At 40.1% G+C, this 24,554-nt stretch overlaps 1 protein-coding gene across 1 annotated transcript in view; it reads left to right on the forward strand.

Moving 5' to 3' along the window:
- Positions 1 to 24,554, forward strand: part of WDHD1 (WD repeat and HMG-box DNA binding protein 1) — a 64,264-nt gene that overhangs the window by 24,215 nt on the left and 15,495 nt on the right. The window contains exons 10-15 of the mRNA XM_002718259.6: positions 718 to 928; positions 2,230 to 2,411; positions 4,777 to 4,961; positions 9,401 to 9,642; positions 13,358 to 13,495; positions 16,210 to 16,366. Of these exons, the coding sequence (XP_002718305.3) occupies positions 718 to 928; positions 2,230 to 2,411; positions 4,777 to 4,961; positions 9,401 to 9,642; positions 13,358 to 13,495; positions 16,210 to 16,366 (1,115 nt within the window). The remainder of the gene's footprint in view (positions 1 to 717; positions 929 to 2,229; positions 2,412 to 4,776; positions 4,962 to 9,400; positions 9,643 to 13,357; positions 13,496 to 16,209; positions 16,367 to 24,554) is intronic.

The following is a 24,554-nucleotide window of genomic DNA, read 5'->3' on the forward strand; positions in this document are numbered from 1 at the left end:
TATCTTAAGTAGAGTCTTGTTCAAAATAAGAGTAAATGAGGCCGGCGCCGCGGCTCACTAGGCTAATCCTCCGCCTTGCGGCGCCGGCACACCGGGTTCTAGTTCCGGTCGGGGCGCCGGATCCTGTCCTGGTTGCCCCTCTTCCAGGCCAGCTCTCTGCTGTGGCCAGGGAGTGCAGTGGAGGATGGCCCAAGTGCTTGGGCCCTGCACCCCATGGGAGACCAGGATAAGTACCTGGCTCCTGCCATCGGATCAGCGCGGTGCGCCGGCCGTGGCGGCCATTGGAGGGTGAACCAACGGCAAAGGAAGACCTTTCTCTCTGTCTCTCTCACTGTCCACTCTGCCTGTCAAAAAAAAAGTAAATGATAACTTGTCTTATAAGACTTTGTAGGAACTTCATATTGATGCTGACTAACTTTTTTGGGGAATGAATTTGAGGATAAAATCTTGCCTTATATTTTGGCATGTACAATATTTGTTTATATGTTTCTGTCATACCCTGCTTCATCCCTAGATGACAAACATTTAAAATAAAATAAGGACTGGGTTTTAATATATAAATGTAAATGCAATCCTCATAAATACATTTACTGATTATTCTTATCTCTCAGGTATTTGTTTACTTGGTAAAGTGTATGGGTACATATTTTAAAATTGCCTTTTGAGTATTTGAATTTTTCAAAATAGTTCATTAATATTTTCTGCTTTGTGCTCAAGGTATCTAGCCGAGTGGAAAAGGATTATAATGATCTTTTTGATGGCGATGATACAAGTAATGCTGGTGATTTCCTAAATGACAATGCAGTAGAGATACCTGCTTTTTCAAAAAGGACTACAAATGATGATGAGGATGATGATGACTTAATGCTGACTTCAGGTCATCTTAGACAGCGAAGTCACATCTTAGAAGATGATGAAAACTCAGTTGGTATGAATTAGATTTTGTGTATGTCATAATCTACTCTGTTAATATTTTCTTTTTTTATTAAATGTATTTAAAGTTACTATATTTGCATAATATAGCTGAAGCATTACTTGGAGGGCAGTTTATATCATTAAGTGTTTATTTTAAAAAAGAAGGCTTCAAATCAGTTTTCTAAGTTTCTGCTTTAGCAAGCTAGAAAAATAAACTCTGAGCAACAAAAAGGAAGGAAATAGTAAAGAGCAGACTTCCGTGAAATTAACAGCAGAAAAAATGTAGAGAAAGTCATTGAAGCCAAAAACTGCTTTTTCAAAGATCCATGTAATTGATAAATCTCTAACCTGATTAGTAAAGAGCAGATACAACTTACTAATGAATGAGTTGAAAGATGTCATAACTATAGATCCTGTAGACTGACACTATCCTAATGTAGCCACTAACCACATGTGGCCATTGAGCACCTCAAATGTGACTACTTCAAATAGAGATGCACTGAAAGTGTAAAATGCAACCAAATTTTGAAGATAGTATAAAGCAAGGATATAAGATATGTTAGTACATTTTTACATTGAGTATATGTTGAAATGGTAGTATTTTAAATGCAGTGTTAATATTCATTATCCTTTTTTAAAATATGGCTACCATGTAATTTAAAATTGCATATGAAACTTGTATTTCTCCAAGAGCACTGCTATTGATACTGAAAAGATAACACGGGACTGGCGTTGTGACATAGTGGGTAAAGCCGCCACCTGTGATGCAGGCATTCCACAAGGGTGCTTCTCCACTTCGATCCAGCTCCTTGCTAATGCCCTGAGAAAAGCAGTGGAAGATGGCCGAAGTGCTTGAGCCCCTGCACCCATGTGGGAGATCAGAAAGAAGCCCCTGACTCCTGGCTTTGGCCTCTCCCAGTCTGGGCTATTGTAGCCTTTTGGAGAACCATCAGATGGAAGATCTCCCCTTCTGTCTCTCCCTCGTCATCTCTCTAAATCTGCCTCTCAAATAAATAAGAATAATAAATCTTAAAAAAAAAGATAGCATGAGAATATTATGAACAACTTTTGCCCATAAATTTACAAACTTTGATGAAGTAGACAAATTCTTTGATTCATGTGAAGACACCAGCAGTTTTACACACCACTGCTGTTGCGCCATCACTGTCTCAGTGAAAGAGCATCACATCACAGTGAAAGAGCATGTTAGTAGCTTTAAGTACAAATAGAAAAGGTTACAGATTCCTTAATGCCTTTCTTTTCCCAAGTCATTGGCATTTATGGTTCTCTTAATTATAATCCTTTGTATTGTAGATCTTACAATGCTGAAAACTGGTCTACTCAAAGAAGAGGAGGAAGATGACCAGGCTGGCAGCATTCATAATCTACCTGTTGTAGCATCCCAAAGGCCATTTTATGATGGACCCATGCCTACTCCCCGGCAAAAGCCGTTCCAGTCAGGTTCTACACCTGTGCATCTCACTCACAGATTCATGGTAAGCCTTGGATTTACACTTAACTTTTTTTTTTTTTTTAAATATTTATTTGAAATAGAGACAGAGACAGGCCAACATCTAGATCTCCTATCTGCTGGTTTACCATGTAAACACCCACAACAATTGGTGCTAGGACAGGCCAGCTAGGATCCCAGAACTCAATATGGTTCTCCCACATGGGTGGCAGGGACTCTAGTACTTGAGCCATCATCTGCTGCCTCCCAGGGTGTGTAGGAAGCTGGAATTGGAAGCAGAGCCGGGACTCTAACCCAGGCCCTCTGGTATGGGATGTGGACATCCCAAGCAGTGTCTTAATTGCTGTAACAAATATCCACTCCTGCATTTAATTTTTAAATAGTTCTTTGGCGTTTCTACCCACTATGGTTAATTTTGTTAGATAAAAAAATTTTTTTAAAACCTTAATTAAATGGCTTAGAGCAATTTGGTTGATAATAATTTTATGGTTGGCTTATTTTATAGTTAATTTGCAGTTTTAATCTTGTTTTAACCATATTGAAAATTGTGTTAAATAAAATTTTGCTTTGCAAAATGACATTATGAACATAAGTAAAAATGACTATATCTTGCAGTAATACCACTTAGCTGTGCTTCTTTCTCATATTGTGTTTAATTTTATATAGAAAATGATACTGACTAAAACTCTAGTTGGATATTTTATAGAAGACAATTCCTAATATCTTACAAGATGATAGGTACCATGGAAACAAAACTACCCCTTTTCCTCGCCCCACCCTATTATAATGTTAGCTCTACAAAGATAGAGATTTTTGTGTTTCATTTTCTGCTGTATTCTTAACATTTAGAACAAGGTATGGTACAGCCAGCATTACATATATATTTTCTTGAGTGGATGAATGAATAGACTTGCTTTAGCTTTTTGCCATAAATTTGAGAGCTTAAAAAGTTTATTTTTGTTTATCGGTTATTTGAGGTTTTCTACTATTTGGGTTTTGCCTGTTTCCTTTTTTGAAACATATAGGCCTGGCATGAATTTTTATATAAATAGCAAGGGTAATGTTTAATAATAATAAAACTTTTTATTGCTATCAGTTAAGATCATTAAGTAATAGGTCTTAATTTTTTTATTAGTGTTAATTCTGTGTAACTATAAATAGAATACTGACACAAATTTTATTAGATGGCCGGCGCTGTGGCTCACTTGGTTAATCCTCCACTTGCAGTGCTGGCATCCCATATGGGCTCCGGGTTCTAGTCCCTGTTGCTCCTCCTCCAGTCCAGCTCTCTGCTGTGGCCTGGGAGGGCCGTGGAGGATAGCCCAAGTGCTTGGGCCCCTGCACCCGCATGGGAGACCGGGAGGAAGCACCCGGCTCCTGGCTTCGAATCTGCGTAGTTCTGGCCATGGCGGCCATTTGGGGGAGTGAACCAGTGGATGGAAGACCTCTTTCTCTCTCTTGCTCGCTCTCGCTCTCTCTGCCTCTCTTCTGTGTAACTCTGACTTTCAAATAAATAAAATAAATCTTAAAAAAAAATTTTATTGGAAACACCCAAGCCTCATGTGAGCCTATAATGGCTATCATTGGAAGATAAGTTTTCTTTTCTTTTTTTTTTTTTTTTGGCAGGCAGAGTGGACAGTGAGAGAGAGAGAGAGACAGAAAGGTCTTCCTTTTGCCGTTGGTTCACCCTCCAATGGCTGCCGTGGCTGGTGCGCTGCAGCCGGCGTATTGTGCTGATCCGAAGCCAGGAGCCAGGTGCTTCTCCTGGTCTCCCATGTGGGTGCAGGGCCCAAGGACTTGGGCCATCCTCCACTGCGCTCTCGGGCCACAGCAGAGAGCTGGACTGGAAGAGGGGCAACCGGGACTGGAACCCGGGGTGCTGGCACTGCAGGCAGAGGATTAGCCTATTGAGCCGCGGCACTGGCCAGAAGATAAGCTTTCAAATGGCATCAATTTATATTACCTTTAGGTGATTTATCGTTATCCTATCATATAAACCAGTCAGTTGGAAAAGAAAAAAATGTATTGTTTGCATCTACATTTAAACTAAAGTTTTGAAAGAAATTTTTGAGGAATTTAATGGTTTGACTATTGAAAGGCCAATTATAGAGTACATTTTACATGACAGTTATGTAATTTATTAAATATTAAATACTCCATTTGATAATGGAATAATTATTCTTCTTACAAGAAAAGAATAATTAGTAATTGTAATTCTGATATTCCTAGACAGCTATTTGAAACTATTTGGAGTTACATAAGATGTGGTAGCTTCCATAACTTAAATCTTAATATAGACTCAATTCTTTGTTAATTTATACTGATTTAACCTACTGATTCTAGAACCTTCAGTTCTTTGCAGACTTGTATTTGATCTTGTATATTTGTAGGTGTGGAATTCTATTGGAATTATTCGCTGCTATAATGATGAGCAAGACAATGCCATAGATGTGGAGTTCCATGATACCTCCATACACCATGCAACACACTTGCCAAACACTCTGAATTATACGGTAGCAGCTCTTTCTCATGAAGCTATTTTGTTGGCATGTGAAAGCACTGAGGAACTAGCAAGGTAAATTAGATTATTAGGGAGAATTTGGTGCTGTTAAACTGATAGAAATAACTGTTGAAATTAAAAGTTAATAAAACAAAATTATATCTTTTGTGGTATGAAATTTCAGAAAGATGTGTTTGATGTAAACACTAGTACACGAACAATAGTTGAAAACATACATCTTTTTTTGCTGTAGTTGTCCCCTCATTATATTTTTGAGCTTTATTGCAAAGTGACATCACATGATTTGTAATACAAAGATTTTGGAGTGTTTTTTTATATTGTTAGTGTTTATTACTGCCCCAAGGGTAATATATGTTCATGTGACGGGGTAGGAGGGAAGGGCAATACAGAATTTTTAGAAAGTGGAAGTTCTGGGGCCAGCGTTGTGGCTTAGTTGGTAAAGCTGCCACCTGCAGTGCCAGCATTCCATATGGAGGCTGATTCGAGTCCCAGCTGCTCCACTTCCGATCTAGCTCTTTGCTATGGCTTGGGAAAGCAGTAGAAGATGGCCTAGATCCTTGGGCCCCTGCACCCATGTGGGAGGCCCAGAAGAAGCCCCTGGCTCCTGACTTCGGATCTGCTCAGCTCTGGCATTTCGGGTCATCTGGGGAGTGAACCAGCGGATGGAAGACTCCTCTCTCTATCTCTGCCTCTGCATCTCTGTAACTTTGCCTTTCAAATAAATAAATAAGTAGATCTTTAAAAAAAAATGGAAGTTCCACCCAAAATTCTGTTCTCAGCTATAACTGTGTTAACAATTTGTGTATCTCTCTAGATTCTCTTCTGTAGGAAACCGCTTTGTTTAAAAGTTAGTGACCAGCATTATTTTGCAGAGGATTAAGCCTTTGCTTGACACACTGTCATCCCCAGTCAGTCCCAGCTTCCTGTGAATGCACGCTGGGAGGCGTGGATGAGGGCTTAATGCCACCCATGTGGGAGACCTGGATGGGGTTCTAGGCTCCTGCGTTCAGCCTGGCGGGCATGTAGGAAGTAGACCAGCAGACGCAAAAAGCTCTTTCTGTCTCTTACCCCCTTTATCACTTCGCCTCTTCCCCCTCCCTCTCACCTCTGCCTTTCATGTAAATGAAAATAAGTTTCAAAGATTAAACGATAAATAGAACTTACTTCATTGAGGTATGATTTATATACAATAAAATACTTACTTTGGGTGTATAGTTTGATGTGTTGACAAATACATATATACTCCTGTAACCACTATGACAGTCAAAAACAGATTCTATTTTTTGATCACACAGAAGTGTTCTTTGTGCCTTTGCAGTTAATTCAGTCCCAGCTATGGATGACTATTGACCAGGCTTTTTGTCTTTATAAAATTTTGATAGGAAAAGGAAAAAAAGCACACTAAAGATACTATTTATCAGTTTGCTTTTTTTCTACTTAATATATGAAGGGTCTTCAAAAAGCTCATGGAGGGGCTGGTGCTGTAGTGTAGAGGTTAAGCCTCTTGCTGTGATGCCAGCATCCCATATGGGTACTGGTTTGAGTTCTGGTTGCACCACTTCTAACGTAGCTCTGGCTTCTGGTTTCAGATCGGTCCAGCTCTGGCTGTTGTGGCCATGTGGGGAATGAACCAGTGAGAGGAACTCTTTCTCTGACTCTCCCTCTCTGTGTTTGTAACTCTGCCTCTCAAATAAATAAATAAATAAATATTTTTTTTAAGAATGTTATACCACTGTAACTTTTCTTTTTCTTTTTCTTTTTTTTTGGATGGGCACAGTGGACAGTGAGAGAGAGACAGAGAGAAAGGTCTTCCTTTTGCCGTTGGTTCACCCTCCAATGGCCGCCGCGGCCAGCACGCTGTGGCCGGCGCACCATGCTGATCCGAAGGCAGGAGCCAGGTACTTCTCCTGGTCTCCCATGGGGTGCAGGGCTCAAGGACTTGGGCCATCCTCCTCTGCACTGCCGGGCCACAGCAGAGAGCTGGACTGGAAGAGGGGCAAGGGGAGCAGAATCCTGTGACCTGGCCGGGACTAGAACCCGGTGTGCCGGCGCCGCAGGCGGAGGATTAGCCTATTGAGCCGCGGCGCCGGCCTATACCACTGTAATTTAAAAAGAAAGCATCTTATGAAAAAACTAAATGAATTTTGAAACTTTTTACATTAGACTAAACTTATCTTTTTTTTTTAAATAGAGAATAGCAGACAATTGCTTTTTTTAAAAAAAGATTTATTTATTTTATTTATTTGAAAAGCAGAGTTATGGGGGAGTGGGATGGGGAGAAATTGTCCATCTACTGGTTCACTCCCTCAGTTGCCACAATGGCCAGGGCTGTGCCACACTGGAGCCAAGAGCCCAAAGCTGCTTCTAGGTCTCCCATGTCAGTACAGAGGCTCAAACACTTGGGCCATCTTCCATTGCTTTCCCAGGTGCATGAACAGGAAGCTAGATTGCAAGTGGAGCAAGTGGGACTCAAACTGGTTCCCATATGATATGCCAGCTTTGGAGGCAGTGGCTTAACTGGCTATACCACAATGCCGACTCCTAAACTTACCTTTCCATGGCATTTTCCACAGACTTTTTGAAATACCCTCATATTTTAGACTTATTTACGTATTTTGATTAGCTAGGTAGGTAAATAGATTGGTGAGTGGGTGGAAAGATTTATTTATTTATTTGAAAGTCAGAGTTACGCAGAGAGAGAGAGGTCTTCCATCTGCTGGTTCACTCCCCAGTTAGCCACAATGGCTAGAGATGTGCCGATCGGAAGCCAGGAGCCAGGAGCTTCTTCCAGGTCTCCTACGCGGGTGCAGGGGCCCAAGGACTTGGGCTATCTTCCACTGCTTTCCATGTCATAACAGGAAGTGGAGCAGCCAGGTTTCAAACCGGCACCCATATGAAATGCCAGCACTGCAGGTGGCAGCTTTACTCACTATGCCACAGCGCTAGCCCCCCAGATGATTTAAAATTAGAATTCTTCTGATTGTACACATTTGCTCCTTGCTGATAAAACCATCTACAAACAGGCAGCATAGGTCTTCTGTGAGTTTGTTGAAAATGCAAGTTGGATCTTATCCCAGACCTTGTGAATTAGAATCTGCATTTTAACAAGATCCTCAGGTGATTGAGTACTTATTGAAGTCTGTGACACAGTATACTCATCCTGGAGCATTTTAACATTGTATTTCACCTTCTAATTTATACGTTATAAAAGTCAGCTCAGAGGCCTGCCCTATGGCGTAGAACATTCAGCCTCCACTTGCAGTCCCAGCATCCCATGTGGGTATGGGTTCGAGTCCTGGCTGCTCTACTTCCTGTCTGGTTCCTTGTTAATGTACCTGGGAAAGCAGTGGAAGATGGCCCAAGTACTTGGGACCTTGCACCCATGTGGGAGACCTGAAGAAGCTCCTGGCTCCTGGCTTCCACCTAGCCCAGCCCAGGCTGTTGTGGCTATCTGGGGAATGAACCAGCAGATGAATTGATCTCTCTCTGTATTTCTACCTTTCACTTAAATAAATCTTTATAAAAAATCTACTCAGTACTTTATTCATTATTTGAATTAAGTCAGTTTATAAATTGCTGTTGACTCAAATGTCTTTAATGCAGAATAGCTTACATAATTAGAACATTTATTTTCATGTACAATTTTTATTTTCCATATCCTTCCCTTTGTTTTCTTTAGATTTTTATTTCACAGCCACATTCCATTTAAATGTTACCTTTACATTTTAAAATTTCACCTTGAAGTTACTGTTTAGAAAATTGCTACTGCCTGTTGATTCCAAATACTTACTGTATCTGCATTCTGAAGCTTAGAGTTTAATTATTACATGCATATGCAAAGAAAAAAGATAGGAAACATATCAGTATTTTTAGCCATGATGATAATATGCATGATTTTTTTGTTCTTCTGTATTAACTTTTTAAAAAAGATGTATTTATTTGAAAGATGGAGTGACAGAAAGAGGGAGAGATAGAGAGAGGTCTTCCATCCAGTGATCACTCCCCAAATGGCCACATCTGCAGGGCTGAGTTGGAAGAGGTGCAGCTGGGACTTGAACAGCACTTTGATATGGGATGCAAGCGTCACAAGTAGCTGTGCCACAACAGCCCCAGATCAATTGTTTTTTGTTGTTGCAGCTAGAATTTTTGATTAACACTTTAATACTTCTATTTTTTAAAAAAAACTTGATGGTGAATTTGTGTGCATTTATAGCATAGAATCACATTGGACAGTTTTTAGCTTGCCATTTTTCATTAACATTATATTGAAAATATTCTCTTTTATCTTTATTCCTCAAAAATATGACTTGAAATGTTTTAATACAGTTCATTTTAATAATATTTGATAATTTCTTAAAAAGCTATTTCTTTTACTAGTGGTGCATAATAGAAAAATAAGCGACTTGGTTTTGGTACTAGGTATTTTGATTAATCATATGTGTATAAAAATGTCATTTGAAAGTTTGCTTTTTCTCTCTTGTTTTAATTTTTAGCAAGCTTCACTGCCTACACTTTAGTTCCTGGGATTCCAGCAAAGAGTGGATAGTCGACATGCCTCAGAATGAGGACATTGAAGCCATATGTCTTGGTCATGGATGGGTGGCTGCTGCTACAAGTGCCTTGCTCCTTCGATTGTTTACTATCGGAGGTGTTCAGAAAGAGATCTTCAGCCTTCTGGGGCCTGTGGTGTCAATGGCAGGACACGGAGAACAGCTTTTCATTGTTTATCACAGAGGTGGGTTTTTTTTTTTTTAAAACCAGTCCTTTATAATTTTACCATGACCTGAGGTAAAATGGAAATAACCTCAGTGTGCTTTTTTTTTTGGTTGTTACTCTTTGTTTTGAATTATGTAACTCCTTTTGCATTCATGTAGTATTTGTATTAGTGTAATATTTAAATGTAGAGAATTTTGTTGTATTCACTAATAGCAATGGAAATGAAAACATTTTATTTATAGTAGAATTGTATTATAGAGAGAATTCCAAGGTGGGGTTTGGTTAATTACTTTCATGTAGAAATCTTAGCTCTTTAGCAAGCAAAATCAAAGAATTTTCCATTTAAATACCTCAAAAGTAAACAGACCCCTGGGGGGGAACCAAAACAGCAATGAATATGACTTTAAAAAGTTGCTGCCTGCTTTTTCTTATTTCATGTTCTGTCTTCAGTCTCTAGCACTGTGCTAAGTAAGACTGGTCTTTCCAGTTTGTGATGATCTCTTTATGCTGTTTTTGTTTTCTAGAATTCCGTAAGAAATACTTGGCTTCTGTGATATAACTCTGCCAAATTTTCCTCTCACTGTGGCTTCTTTTTACCTTTTTTCGTTGACTTCTCTGCTGACCTTTTAGCTGGAGGATAGCCTCTTCTCCCATAATCTCTCCAGTCTCTTGGGTGCTTAGCCACAGTAAGAAATAGGTGCTTCATTGCGGTTCTGTACATATTTGCAAATGTGACTGAAGTGGAAGTCTCATGGACACTATACCCTTTGATTTCATTTTTCTTTAATCCTGGTTGCAACTCTAAATTAATTTTTATAATTCTTATGTTAAAAAACGTCTCAGAAGCTGCTCTGGGAAATTTTTTCAGGATTCATGGCTTTAAATACATCTCTATCTGTGACTTCCTAATGGATAGCATCAGCCCTGCTGCTCCTCATTGCTGCAGACTTACACGTACAATTGCCTTTGTAATCTCTCTGGACAGTTTTAAAAAGCATCTCAGTCTTAACTTGGTCATAATAAAACCTTTTTTTCCCCTTTGCCTCTCAAACTGGCTTCTCTTGTAGTTTCTCCATCTCAATGAATTGCAAATCTAAATGTTACCATGGCTTCTTCTCTTTCACTCACATCTTTGTCAGTTCTATGAAGTCATACATTCCAAGTCTCCTTGTTACTTCCTCCACTAATACCCGATCCAACCCAGATGTTCTCTTTTGGACAGCTGTATTCTCTTAAGTAGTCTTTCAGCCTCAATTTTTGCCTACAAATCTTTTCACCACACAGCAACGTAGGTCATCTTTTAAAGGCATGAATCAGATCATGTCCCTCTGCTACTCTAATTTACCTGCCTTTGCTTCACTTTTGGAATAAAAATGAAACTTAGTATCATAAGATGGTAAGGGGATTTACTAATCTTATTTGACCTAGTCCTTGTCTGCCTTGTTCCGCCTCATCTTTTACCATTTTTCCTCTTGCTACCTTATTTATGATGGCCATATGGATTTCTTTGTGTTCAAAATACCTATGGTTGGGTCTGGCGCTGTGGCCTAGTAGCCTAGGTCTTTGCCCCTGCCTGTGGCACTGGCATCCCATGTGGCTGCTGGTTCGAGTCCTGGCTGCGCTTCCGATCCAGCTCTCTGCTGATGGCCTGGGAAAGCAGTAGAAGATGGCCCAAATACTTGGGCCCCCACACCTATGTGGGAGACCCGGAAGAAGCTCCTGGCTCCTAGCATTTGGATCAGCTTGGCTCTGGTAGTTGCGGCCATTTTGGGAATGAACCAGAGGATGGAAGACCTTTCTATCTGTGTTTCCTTCTCTCTGTCTGTAAATCTACCTCTTAAATAAATAAATAGAATCTTAAAAATAAGTAAATATCTGAGCTTGTTCTTCCTCTAGGACCTTTTCATTAGCTGTTCCCCTGTCTACTATAGAGTTCTTTCTCCTAATGCTTACATGACTGGCTCCAACATGTAATTCATAGCTCAACTTAAATTTCACATTCTCAAGGGAGCGTATTCGACCCAGTGTTAAGAGGCCCACATCCCACTTTGGAGTGTCTGGATTTGAGTCCCAGCTCCATGCCTGATTTTAGCTTTCTGCCAGTGCAGTCTGTCAGAGCCGGTGATGGCTCAATAGTTGGGCCCTTCCTACCCACATGGGAGAGGTGGATTGATTCCCAGTTCCTGTCTCTGTCCTTGCATCTAGTCTTGGCCATTGCAGCGTTTTGGAAACTAAACCAACAGATGTGAGCTCATTCTCTAGCTCTCACAAGAAAATTAATTAAAATAGGCCGGCATCGTAGCTCACTAGACTAATCCTCCGCTTTGCGGTGCCGGCATACCGGGTTCTAGTCCGGGTCGGGGCGCCGGATTCTGTCCCAGTTGCCCCTCTTCCAGGCCAGCTCTCTGCTGTGGCCCAGGAGGGCAGTGGAGGATGGCCCAAGTGCTTGGGCCCTGCACCCCATGGGAGACCAGGAGAAGCACCTGGCTCCTGCCATTGGATCAGCGCAGCGCGCTGCCCGCGGCGGCCATTAGAGGGTGAACCAACGGCAAAGGAAGACCTTCCTCTCTGTCTCTCTCACTGTCCACTCTGCCTGTCAAAAAAAAAAAAAAAGAAAATTAATTAAAATTAAGAAATAAAATTGAAACTTTTTTTTATTTTCTGAGAGGTTATCTCTGACTATCTAATCAAAAGTTACTACTTAGTCTGTACTCTATATCATATTATTTTGCTTTAAAAAGTTTTTTTTGTTGTTTACATATTTTCTTCTACCTCAATGGCGGAGTGACAGAGAGAGATCTTCAGTCTGTTCGATTACTTCCCAAATGCCAGCAACAGCAAGGCCAAATCCAAGAACCAGATTCTCCATCTGGGTCTCCCATGCGGGCCAAGTCCACAAGCCCCCCAGGATGCACATCAGCAAGATCAGAAGTGAAGTACCCTGGACTGTACTGGCGCCCCCGCATGGGCATCCCAGCTCGGGGCTTTACCGGTAGCCCCACAATGTCTACTCCCATTTTATCTTTTTATAGCATTTTTTATTGTCTCTCTTCTCCTACCTAAACATGAATTTCATGAGAACGGTGACTTCATTTAGCCTTGTAGCCCCAGTGCCTAGACCAGTGCCTGGTGCACAGCAAGTTCTCTGTAAATATTTCCTGAGTGAATGCCTGACCATTTATAACTACGTTATATAAATAGCCCACGTAAAGTATTAGTTTGCTTTTTTTTTAAAGATTTATTTATTTATTTGAAAGTCAGAGTTACACAGAGAGAGAAGGAGAGGCAGAGAGAGAGAGAGAGAGGTTTTCCATCCGATGGTTCACTCCTTAATTGGCTGCAACTGCGGGAGCTGTGCCTATCAGGAGCCAGGAGCCAGGAGCTTCTTCCGGGTCTCCCATGTGGGTGCAGGGGCCCAAGGACTTGGGCCATCTTCTACTGCTTTCCCAGGCCATAGCAGAGAGCTGGATTGGAAGAGGAGCAGCCAGGACTCAAACTGGCGCCCATATGGGTTGCTGGCACTGTAGGCAGCGGCTTCATTTACTATGCCACAGTGCCAGCCCCCCCTAGTTTGCTTCTAATATCTTAATGGTCCTTCAATTAGAATGGTTTACCCATAACAGATAGTGCTAGTTATTCTCAGAATCTATCACAAAATCAATTCACAGAAAATAATGTAGACTACTATAATAGAATAACGTTTAATGCCTGATTTATATTTATTTTCTTACTAGGTACAGGGTTTGATGGAGATCAGTGCCTTGGAGTTCAACTGCTAGAGCTGGGGAAAAAGAAAAAACAGATTTTGCATGGTGACCCTCTTCCTCTTACAAGGAAATCCTACCTTGCATGGGTTGGGTTTTCAGCTGAAGGCAAGAAAAATCTATTTCTTTATATTAATGACATTTTCTAACAGGAAAGTTGTTTCATTGTTTTATCCACAGTTAATTTCTTTAGAGATAAATTATCTGTATTTTATACTTAAATTTTTAAATTTCAATAAGTGGGAAAAACTGGAAAGAAACTACTGTTGTTAGGCAAGCCATTGTTCTATGTCCAAAATCTCTTTTTATGAGAATTCTGATTAGAAAACTTATGAAGAGGGAAATATAATTTTTTGTTTGTTATATAGCAAAGAAGAGATATAGAGCAATGGTAAAGTTATATTTTCTCTAGCAGATTCTACACAAAAATCAGTAATTTTCTAAATGTGTACTGTCCTCTAGAGTAACTAGTAGCCACATGTGACTTATTGATTCATTGAAATATGACTTACCTGAATTGAGATGTGCTCTAAGTAGAAAATACTTATAAAGATTTAGTAAGAAAAAAAATGTAAAATGTCTCAAATTTTTTTATATTGATAATGTATTGAACGATAGTTTGGCTACCCTTGATCAAATCAAAGTATTAAGAGTAGCTTCACTTTTTATAAAAAGATTTATTAGTGGGGCCGGCACTGTGGCTTAGTGGGTAAAACTACTGCCTGCAGTGCCGGCATTCCATATGGGTGCCGGTTCGAGTCCCGGGTGCTCCATTTCTGATCCAGCTCTCTGCTATGGCCTGAGAAAGCAGTAGAAGATGGTCCAAGTCCTTGGGCAGAAGCTTCTGGCTTTGGATTGGCTCAACTCCAGCTGTTGTGGCCATCTCAGCAGTGAACCAGTAGATGGAAGACCTCTTTCTCTACCTCTACCTCTCTGTAACTCTGCCTTTCAAATAAGTAAATAAATCTTTTAAAAAAAGAGATATTGAAAGAGAAAGAAGGAGAGAAAGATCTTCTATCTGTTGGTTCACTCCACAAATGATTGTAATAGCCGGAACTGGGTTGATTAGAAGCCAGGAGCTAAGACCTTCTTCCAGGTCTCCCACATGGGTACAGGGACTCAAGGACTTTGTCCATCTTCTACTGCTTTCTCAGATGCATTAGCAGGGAGCTGGATCAGAAGTGGAGCAGCTGGACTTGAACCGGTGCCCATATGTGATGCCTACAGTGCCGGTACTGGCCGCATTGTAAGCCATCTTAACTCCCTGTACTGCTGGTCTCTCTCTCTCTTTTTTTTTTAATTGTGGCACCATTAGATTTGTAGCTCACATTTTTATTGGGCAGTGCTATTGCAGGCCCCTTTTAGCAGCTTATGACAGATGGTTTGAAGGACACTGAGTAGTATTTTATTGTAAAGTCCTGTCTCATAGACTTACATATTTATGTTATTGGAGATTCATGCCTTTTATTTATGTCATTGGAAACTCCTGTTTGTCTTTTAGAATATCAGTCATTTCTGGAGTGGCTGTTGTGGCGCAGTGGGTTAAACCACTGTTTGGGATGACCACATGCCATGTCAGAGTGCCTGAGATCAAATCTTGATCCAGCTTCCTACTAATGTGCACTCTGAGAGGCATCAGATGATGGCTCAAGTACTTGGGCCCCTGCTACGCACATGGAAGAGCCAGGATGGAGTTTCTAGTTGCTGCCTTGGTCTGGTCCATCCCTTGGTGTTGTGGCTATGTCGGGAATGCACCAGTGGATGGATGATGTCTTTCTCTCTCTGTTGCTCTACCCTTCAAATAATTGACTTAAAAAAATTAGTTATTGCTGGATGTATTTTCTGTTGATATCATATTAGTAATTTAATTTTTAAAAAAGCTATCTTTTGAATGCATTATTCATAAACTTTTTTTTGAGAGGTAGAAGACAAATACAGATAGAGAAAGTGCTCACTGATTCATTTCCCAGGTGCCTGCAGTGACTGAGGGACCAGGGCTGAAGGTGGGAGCTGAGAATACAATCCAGTTCTTCCACAGGGGTGACAGTAACCCAATTATTTGGGCCATCACCACTGCCTCCTAGAGTCAGCATTAGTAGAAAACTGGAATTGGGAACTGGAACTGGAGTTTTGAACCCAGATACTCCTTTTTAGGGTGTGGGCATCTTAACTTCAAAGCTAAACACCCACTTCATTTGTGATTTAATAATATGACCATTAATAGTTGACATTTGTATAGCTCCCCTCCTGCAACCAAACCACTCAGTTTCAAGTTCTGAGAGCTGATGGTTTCAGAGTGAGAAGGTTTGTAGAAAGGGTAATTGCATTATTTGCCCTTTACTTCCTGAGGTGGGAAGCAGTGATGCTTACCTATTTCCCAGTTAATAATTGCTTAGTTAAGACTTGGGGGACAGAACAGTGACAACAGCAACAAAGAGAGTTGGAAGAAAGAGTACCAAAGACGTATTTCTTTTTGTCACCACCTCATATTAGATTTTAGTCATTTTTCTTAGTCTCTCGTAACCAGTTCAGATTCATGGTTAATTTTTTTAAGTGAAATTCACTTAAAGATTATTCTTGTGATATTCCAGCAGGTGGCATAGTTTTCACTGAAACTTGGATTTTTCTCTTTATTTGGGAAGATCTCAGTCATAACACGTACAGTTTTTCTTCCTTCAGTTAGGTCCTATTCTGTATGATTAGTAAAATATTGAGAGAAATAATCTTAGATTATTGACCTTTTGCTTTTTGCTTTTGAAATGAAGGTTGAACAAACATGTTAGCTATATCTCCAAGTGATTTCTTTTTCTGTTGGTGTGTAGGTACCCCTTGTTATGTGGACTCCGAAGGCTGTGTTCGAATGCTTAACAGAGGGCTTGCTGATGCATGGACTCCCATATGTAACACTAGAGAGCACTGCAAAGGAAAATCTGATCATTATTGGGTGGTTGGTATCCATGAAAATCCCCAGCAACTGAGGTGGGCAATCACCAAATGTGTAATATTGACTCTTTAAAAAGTACTTTGAAATCTTTAAATGATGCTTACTAAGTGTATTTGTTTGTCTTTCATGTTAGTTTGTTTACCTGCTTTCCATAGTCACTAAATTAAGAATTTGTATATATTCACTTTGAAGTTTTCAACCAATTGCTTCACCTGAAATTTCTGAACAGAATAGAAACAAAGTTTATTAGTATAACCTTAGCTTCGAGACAAAGAGGGGTATTCTGGTTAAACGTGGCATTTTACCTTTTGTGTCATTCTAATTTTTCTGTTTTGATTTAGAATTGGGTGTATAATTCTGCTTTATTGAGAATTTTTGCTTACTTGTTGAGTAGGGTAAAGGACCAGTAGAAATTTAATAGTTGATTACAAGTATAGAATTCTCAATTCATTTAATTTCAACACAGTTTTATTTTTATTTTTTATTTATTTTTTAAAAGATTTATTTATTTAGTTGAAAGGCAGAATTACAGAGAGGCAGAGGCCGAGAGAGAGAGAGGTCTTCCATCTGCTGGTTCACTCCCCAAATGGCCGCAATAGCCAGAGCTGGGCCAATCCGAAGCCAGGAGCTTCTTCTGGGTCTCCCACGTGGGTGCAAGGGCCCAAGGACTTGGGCCATCTTATGCTGCTTTTTTTTAGCAGAGAGCTGGATCAGAAGTGGAGTAGCCGGGTCTCAAACTGGCACCCATATGGGATGCCAGCAGGCGGCCACTTTACCCACTATGCCAAAGCGCTGGCATCCAGTGTGTATCTTTTTTAAAGAAATGCCTTTTCAAATCCTTTTACTTAGGTTGTCTTTTTCTGAATTGTAAGATTTCTTTGTATCCTCTAGTTACAAGTCACTTAACACATCTATGATTCGTTTCACCTTTTAAAAAAGCTACACAGTATTGTACTGTATAGATGTATAGAATATATTTGGAAATCCAGGTTTCCAGGCTTTTGCTAATACTAACAATTTTGTATGTAGGATATCTTTTACATATATTATTTCTCACATATGCTAGCAGCAGTACTTTGCAAACTCAGGTTCACATGAATCACCTGGGATCTTGTTAAGAGTTTCTAATTTGGTGGGTCTGACATGACTCCAGAGATTTAGCATTTTAACAGCCCCCTATGACACTGATGCTGGTCCGTGGATCCTATTTTAAAATAACAAGTATGAGGGGGTCCTTCAAAAGTCCATGGAAAATACATATTATGGAAAAACCATGCAGAACTTTAATTCTGTGTGTTTCAAAATAAGCTTATCTTAGTTCCACTTTCCATGAACTTTTGTACCCTTGTGCTAGTCTATCTCTGGGACCCATTCTAAAATTACTGGGTCAAAGAGATGCACACTTTTACTTCTGATAGCTCTTACAAACTGCTCTCCATAGGAACTGTACCAGTTATACTGTCATAAGTAATGTATGCGCATGGTTATTTTCCTAAAGCCTCACCAACCAAGACTGTTATCAAACTTTCAGAATTTTCTAATCTGTCAGGTAAAAACAATTCTGGGCATCCCATATGGGCACCAGTTCAAGCCCCAGTTGCTCCATTTCTGATCTGACTCCCTGCTAATGTGCTGGGAAGGCAGTGGAAGATGTTCCAAGTCGTTGGGGCCCTGTACCCATGTGGGAGATCTTGAAGCTCCCGGCTTCGGATTGGCCCAGCTCCAGCCATTGCAGCCGATTGGGGAGTGAACCAGCATATGGAAGACCGCTCTCTCTCTGCCTCTCCTCTCTCTGTGTAACTCTGACTTTCAAATAAAATAGATTTCTAAAAAGAAATACACATATTGGCCAATAAGCACAGGAAAAGACATTCACTATCATTAGTCATTAGGGAAATGCAAATCAAAACCACAATGAGCTACTCCTCCACACCCACTGGGACCCACTTCCTCAAAAAGAAGACAGCAATGGGCTTTTGGTCTAGCAATGAGACCGCCAGTTGATGCCCACATTCCATATCAGACTTCCTGGGTTTGAGTCCCAGCTCCACACCTGATTCTAGCTTCCTGCTAATGTAGACTCTGGTAGACAGCAGGTAGTTGAGTTCTCACCACCACTTGGGAGATTTGGAATTGCAGGATTTGGAGAATGAACCAGGAAATGGGATCCCCCCCACTCTCTCCTCTGTGTCTCTCAAGTAATAATAATAATAATAATAAAGATAATAACAGATATTGGTGTGGTTGTAGAGAAATTGGAACCCAATGACATATGGGGATATAAAATGGTACAGTTTGGCAATTACTTGAAAGGTGAAGCATAGTTACCATGTGGTCTGGCTGTTTCACTTCTAGATATTTAACCAAGAGAATTGAAAACATGCTCAGACAAAAATTTGCACTTGAATGCTCATACTAGATTTGTTAATAATAGCTGCTAAGTGAAAAGGGAACAAGTATCTATCAGCTGATGAAAGGATAAATACAATGTGGCATATCCATACAGTGGAAAATTATTGGGCTATGAAAATGTATGAAGTACTAACTATGCTACCACATGGGTGAAACTTGAAAACATCGTGCTGAGGGCTTATGTTGTGGCATAGCAGGTTAAACCCCTGCCTGCAATGCCAGCATTTTGTATGGGTGCGGTTTGAGTCTTGGCTACTCCACTTCCAATCTAGCTCTCTGCTAATGGCCTGGGAAAAGCAGCAGAAGGTGGCCCAAGTGTTTGGACCCATGCCACCCCCGTGGGAAACCCAGAAGAGGCTCCTGTCTCCTATCTTCAGCATGGCCCAGTCCTGGCTGTTGTGGCCTTCCCAGAGTGAACCAGTGGATGAAAGATCTGTCTCTCTCTCCCTCTCTCTCTAAATTTGACTTTCAAATGAATAAAAACAAACAAACATCATGGTAAATAGAGGAAGCCAGATGCAAATGGCCACATGCTATATAATTCCATTTATATGGAATGTTCATAATAAGCTGTCTAAAAGTAGATTAGTTTTACCAGGGTTGGTGGGGCAGGGTATGTGTAGGGATTGGAGAATAGGGAGTAAGTATTAGTGGGTATAACATTTCTTTTTGGGGTCATGAAAATGTTATGAATTAGACAGTGGTGATGGAGGCACACTCTGTCATACACTAAAAGCTATTGAATTGTATATTCTGTGGAATGAAATGTCCATAATACATTTTATGTGAACTCTATGAAATGTGAATTATATCTTGGTAAAGCTGCTATTAAAAAGGATGAGGACACTATGTAATGATGTAGAAAGATCTGCAATATATGTTCAGTGAAACACCATTCATGTAAAAAGGAGAAGAAAATAAGAATACATAATTATATTGGCTTATCTATGCAGAGAGAATCCCTGGAATATTAAAAAGGAAGCAAATGATAGTTACTGGTAGAGAGAAACTCAGTGGTTAGTATAGGGACTTTTCTCCATATTCCTTTTTATATTTTTTGAGCATGTAATTGTATTACTGTTCAAAGATTAAATGAATTGGAATTTTAAAGAATGAAAGCAGCAATTCAGTAAAATGAATTAGGTTTGGCTAGAAGTCAAGTTCAAGAAGACTTCTTAATTTGGCTACACAGTTTATTGGTGACTTATGAAAGGGATTTTAGTGGCATGATAAAAGGTTAAATTCCTAATTGGAGGGCAGGTATTTAGCTTAGCAGTTAAGCCTGGGTTCAATTTTGTGGCTCCAGCTCCTGATTCCAGCATCCTCCTAAGGACCTTGGGAGGCAGTGGTGATGGCTCAAGTGCTTTAGCCCCTGCCATCCATGTGGGGAGACCTAACTGAGTTCCCAGCTCTCAACTTCAGCCCTGGCCTAGCCCCAGGCAGAGGATGGAACCAGTGGATGGCAGCTCTGTCTTTCTCTGTTTCTGTCTCTCTCTGCCTCTCAGGAAATATATATAAAAAAATAAATAAGTTCCCAGTTGAGGTGGACATGATGGGTAAAAATAAATAAATAAAATAAATCATGAAAGGAAAATTGTTGTTTTAGAAATAAATTTAGAAATTTATTTAGTTTCTAATGCTTTTGATTGCACTCAGTGTTTGTGGTAAAGATAGCAGCCCACGTGCTCGTCTAGAAAGGCGTGTGGTCTGGAATCCAGAGCTTGAGCTTTGGAGCCCCACTGTCTCCTGCAGTGTCCTGTGCAGCCTTGCCCAGCTTCTTAGATTGTCTGTGCCTTTTTTTCCTCATTTCTCAAACCAGTGTACCCGTCTCTCAGAATTGCTGAGATCAAGTGAGTTATAATATAGAATATACTTAGAACAGGGCCTGGCACTTAGGTGAGCTAAAAGGGAGTAGATTTTGTTAAAAATAATTTTTTAAAAGTTAATTTGACTCAGTAGAAAATACGTTGCTTTAATTATGAATATAAGAAGTTGCTAATCTGGGGGTGTCATCCCTAACCCCCTTTATTTGAGCTTTAGTGTAGCAAAACTGCTTCTGTTATTTCCACTAAGGATTTTCTTGTGGTCACTACTGGTTAACTGATTTTGCTATGACTAAACTGATTTTGCTCTGCTCTACTACAAGCAGCAACGGTACTTTTCTCTAGTTTTTAAAAACTCTCAAGAGAGTTATTTAACACACTTGAAAGCTATATAATTTTTCTGGTTGTGTTCATTTTATAAACATTTGCTAGTGGTACTTTAAAAAGTTCATAGAAAATGAAAAATTAAAAAAAATGTTTTGGTACAAAAGTTTTGAAATTCATTCATACAATGAGTCTCCAAAAAGTTTATGAAAAATATGCATTATGAAAAGAATATGCATGGATTTCAAAACTTTTTTTCATCAAAATAAACTTGCTTAAAATTCATTTTTCCACAAACTTAGTAGTACTGACTACATGTGCAAAGACGAATAAGGCAATTCTGCTATTCCTGAGTGAGTACTTTGAAAGAAGTGTGAACAGAGTCCTCTGAAAGCAGAAGAGTGCCATGTACACAGAAGATAGAGTCAAACTTGCTAACTGGGGAAGGACAGTTAGTCTGGACATTCGCCTTGGCTTTCTCCAGTTAGGTATTTTCCAACTCTTTCTTTAATATAATAAAAGGACAGATTTTGTTATCAGTTGTAAAGAACTAAAGTCATTTTATGTTCTTTGTAAACTATGTTTTTTTTTTTTTTTCTTTCCATATTTCCTCAGCCAAATGGTTTCTGGGAAGTTATTTATAGGAGGCAAACCTACTAAATTAGCAGTCAGAGTATGTTTGTTTTTTCCTGTAATTTCTCTGAGAGGGATATATAACAGAAAAGTTTTTGAATTAGATCTGTAAAGCTAAGAAATGTGAATTGGTCCTGTGCTTTGATTTAAATGTAGATTAGAAAGTAATGATAAAATCCTAATCAATATTCTTTTTTCCTTTGTGATAATTGCTTACTGTGGCTAAATCAATAAAGTATTTGAGCTGTAACTATATTTTTAAACAAGAGTATTAGTTACATTACAGTAAAAAATATTGAACTAATGCATATTACTTTTGTTAATGTGCATGTAAATGTTTGTAATGGTACTTTGTGAATGCACATGTTCTTTTTCATTTTGCTAGACTAGTAAACAAGTGGTTTTTTTGTGAATCGGTACATGAGAGAATTGCCACAAGAGATCTTTTAAATTTGAGGTATTCTGAAATTATATATTAAAACTGGAACAGTTTTTTTTAAAAGATTTTTGTTTGTTTGGCCTCAACAGCCAGATGGCCTCAACAGCTGAGGCTGGGCCAAGCTGAGTCCAGGAGCCTGGCACTCCATCCGGAACTCCTACGTGGGTGCAGGGACCCAAGCAACATCTTCTGTTGCTTTCCCTGGCCATTAGCAAGGATCTGGATCGAAAGTAGAGCAGGCGGGACTCAAATTGGCACCCATCTGGGGTGCTGGCATTGAAGGTGGTGGCTTGCTACACCATGAAACTAGCCTGTGGAACTCTTTTTTTTTTTTTTTTTTTTTTTTAATATTATTGATTAGAGAGGCAGAGAAAGAGAGAGAAGTCTTCCATCCACTGGTTCATTCCCCAGATGGCTGCGCCAATCTGAAGCCAGGAGTCAGGAGCTTCTTCCGGGTCTCCCACACAGGTGCAGGGGCCTAAGGACTTGGGCCATTTTCTACTGCTTTCCAAGGCCATAGCAGAAGGCTGGATCCAAAAAGGCGCAGCCAGGACTAGAACTGGTGCTCATATAGGACGCCAGCACTGCAAGAGGCGGCTCTACCTATTATGCCGCAGCGCCAGCCCTGCCCTTGGAACTCTTAAAAACATGTCTGTACTTTAATTATGTAACCCTAAAAAGAAGGAAAGGTGTTCAAGTTTCATGAAAAAGATTCCTGATTATTGCCACTTACTTTTTTTCATTATTCTAGTGGACATTTGAAAATACTAGGAGATCTTTATGAAAAGAAGGACAGTTGAACCCAAGTGCCTAATTTTTGCTTAGTGTTTGTCTTTCAAGAATGTCTCGACTTAAAGCCCTGAATCAAGGGCTGTACTCTGTTAAGTGAATGGCTATTAGTAAGCATTGAGCAAGGTACTGTTTTCAAAATGACTTAATGAAAATAGGAAAATTGTCAGTGATATTTCTAGTGCACAGTCATGGTTTTCCAGTAGTTTTGTAATGATTTGTTTTGTGACTAATGAATTCTTTTTAATGAATAAATTAAGATAGTGCTTCTCAGGTTGGGCCAAAAAGGCCTTACATATCTGAGTCACAAAATGTTTGGACCAAGTGCTTGCCCACTGAGCTATGACCATATAAGGCAACCTTTGATTTTGCAGAACACATGTAGATTCTAATTTTTTTTTTTAAATGTGAAAGGTAGAGTCAAAGAAAAAGAGGGAGATACAGAGACGGACAGTTCTTTCCCCAGATGCCCACAATTGCTAGAGTTGGGCCACACTGAAGCCAGGAGCTGGGAAATCCATCCAGGTCTCCCTACCTGGGTGGCAAGGACCCAGGTACTTGGGCTGTCATCTGCTGCCTTCCCAGATGTGTAACAGGAAGCTGGTACTCTGATATGGGATGCAGGCATCCCAAGCTGTGGCTTAATCTGCTGAACCACAGGTTATAATGGTTTTTGTTTTTAATTAAATGTATTTGAGAGAGAGAGTGTGCCCATCTGCTGGTTCATACCCCAAATGCCCTCAATGGCTGAGACTGCTCCAGGCCAAAGCCAGGATCTAGGACTCAATCAGGTTACCATTGTGGGTGGCAGGAACCCAGTTACTTGAGCCTTCTCCGTTACCTCCTAGGATCTGCATGAGTAGGAAGCTGGAGTTAGGAGCCACTCTGATGTAGGACCTGGGCATCTTAACCTCTGGGTTAAAGACCCACCCTTACCATTTTCTAATGAAGAATGATCAGTATTGGATATTTCACCATCTTTTTCTCTTATTTGACACTTTAAACCAATGGTACCAAATAGTGCCAAATTGATAAAGAAATTAAATGTGTTATGTCTGCATTTTCTCTAACAGTGATCTGATTGACAACATGAACCTCATGACAAGTGCTTATAGCAGTTTACATTTTAGAAGAGGGAAGTTTGCTAAGGAAAATATGAAGAGAGCTGATGTATCTTAGTGATTTTTTTTAATGATTTATTTGAAAGGCGGGGGTGATAGAGAGGGAAAGATATTGAGAGAAAGAGATCTTCCATCTGCTACTTCATGGCTGCAGGGGTCAGATCTGGGCCAGGCTGATGCCAGGAGCCTAGAACTCTGTCTGGATCTCCCACGTGGGTGACAGTGGTCCAAATAAATTGGGTCATCTGCTCCTTTACCAGGCAAATTAGCAAGGAGCTATATTCCAAGTGGGGAGCAGCCTATGTGCAGAATAGTGCTCCAATAAAGTGATGCTGGCAACACAAGTGGCTGAACCTGCTACGTCACAGCACTGGCCCCTAGCGCTTGTTATTTAATAACACTAATATGAGAAGAGACTTTTGAAGTCTTTTTTTTTTTTTTTAAGATTAATTTATTTTATTTGAAAGGCAGAGTTACAGAGAAAGACAGAAGAGACAGAGATCTTCCATCTGCTGTTGGTCTGCTCCCCAAATGGCCACAATAGCTAGGGCTGGGTCATGCTGAAGCCAGGAACCAGGAGCTTCCTCCGGATCTTCCACGTGGAGACAGGGGCCCATGGACTTGGGCCATCTTCTACTGCTTTCCCAGGCTATAGCAGAGAGCTGGATCAGAAGAGGAGCAG

This window comes from Oryctolagus cuniculus, chromosome 12 (assembly GCF_051225735.1).
Source record: "Oryctolagus cuniculus isolate XC-2025 breed Fujian yellow rabbit chromosome 12, ASM5122573v1, whole genome shotgun sequence".
Classification (NCBI taxonomy): Eukaryota; Metazoa; Chordata; class Mammalia; order Lagomorpha; family Leporidae; genus Oryctolagus; species Oryctolagus cuniculus.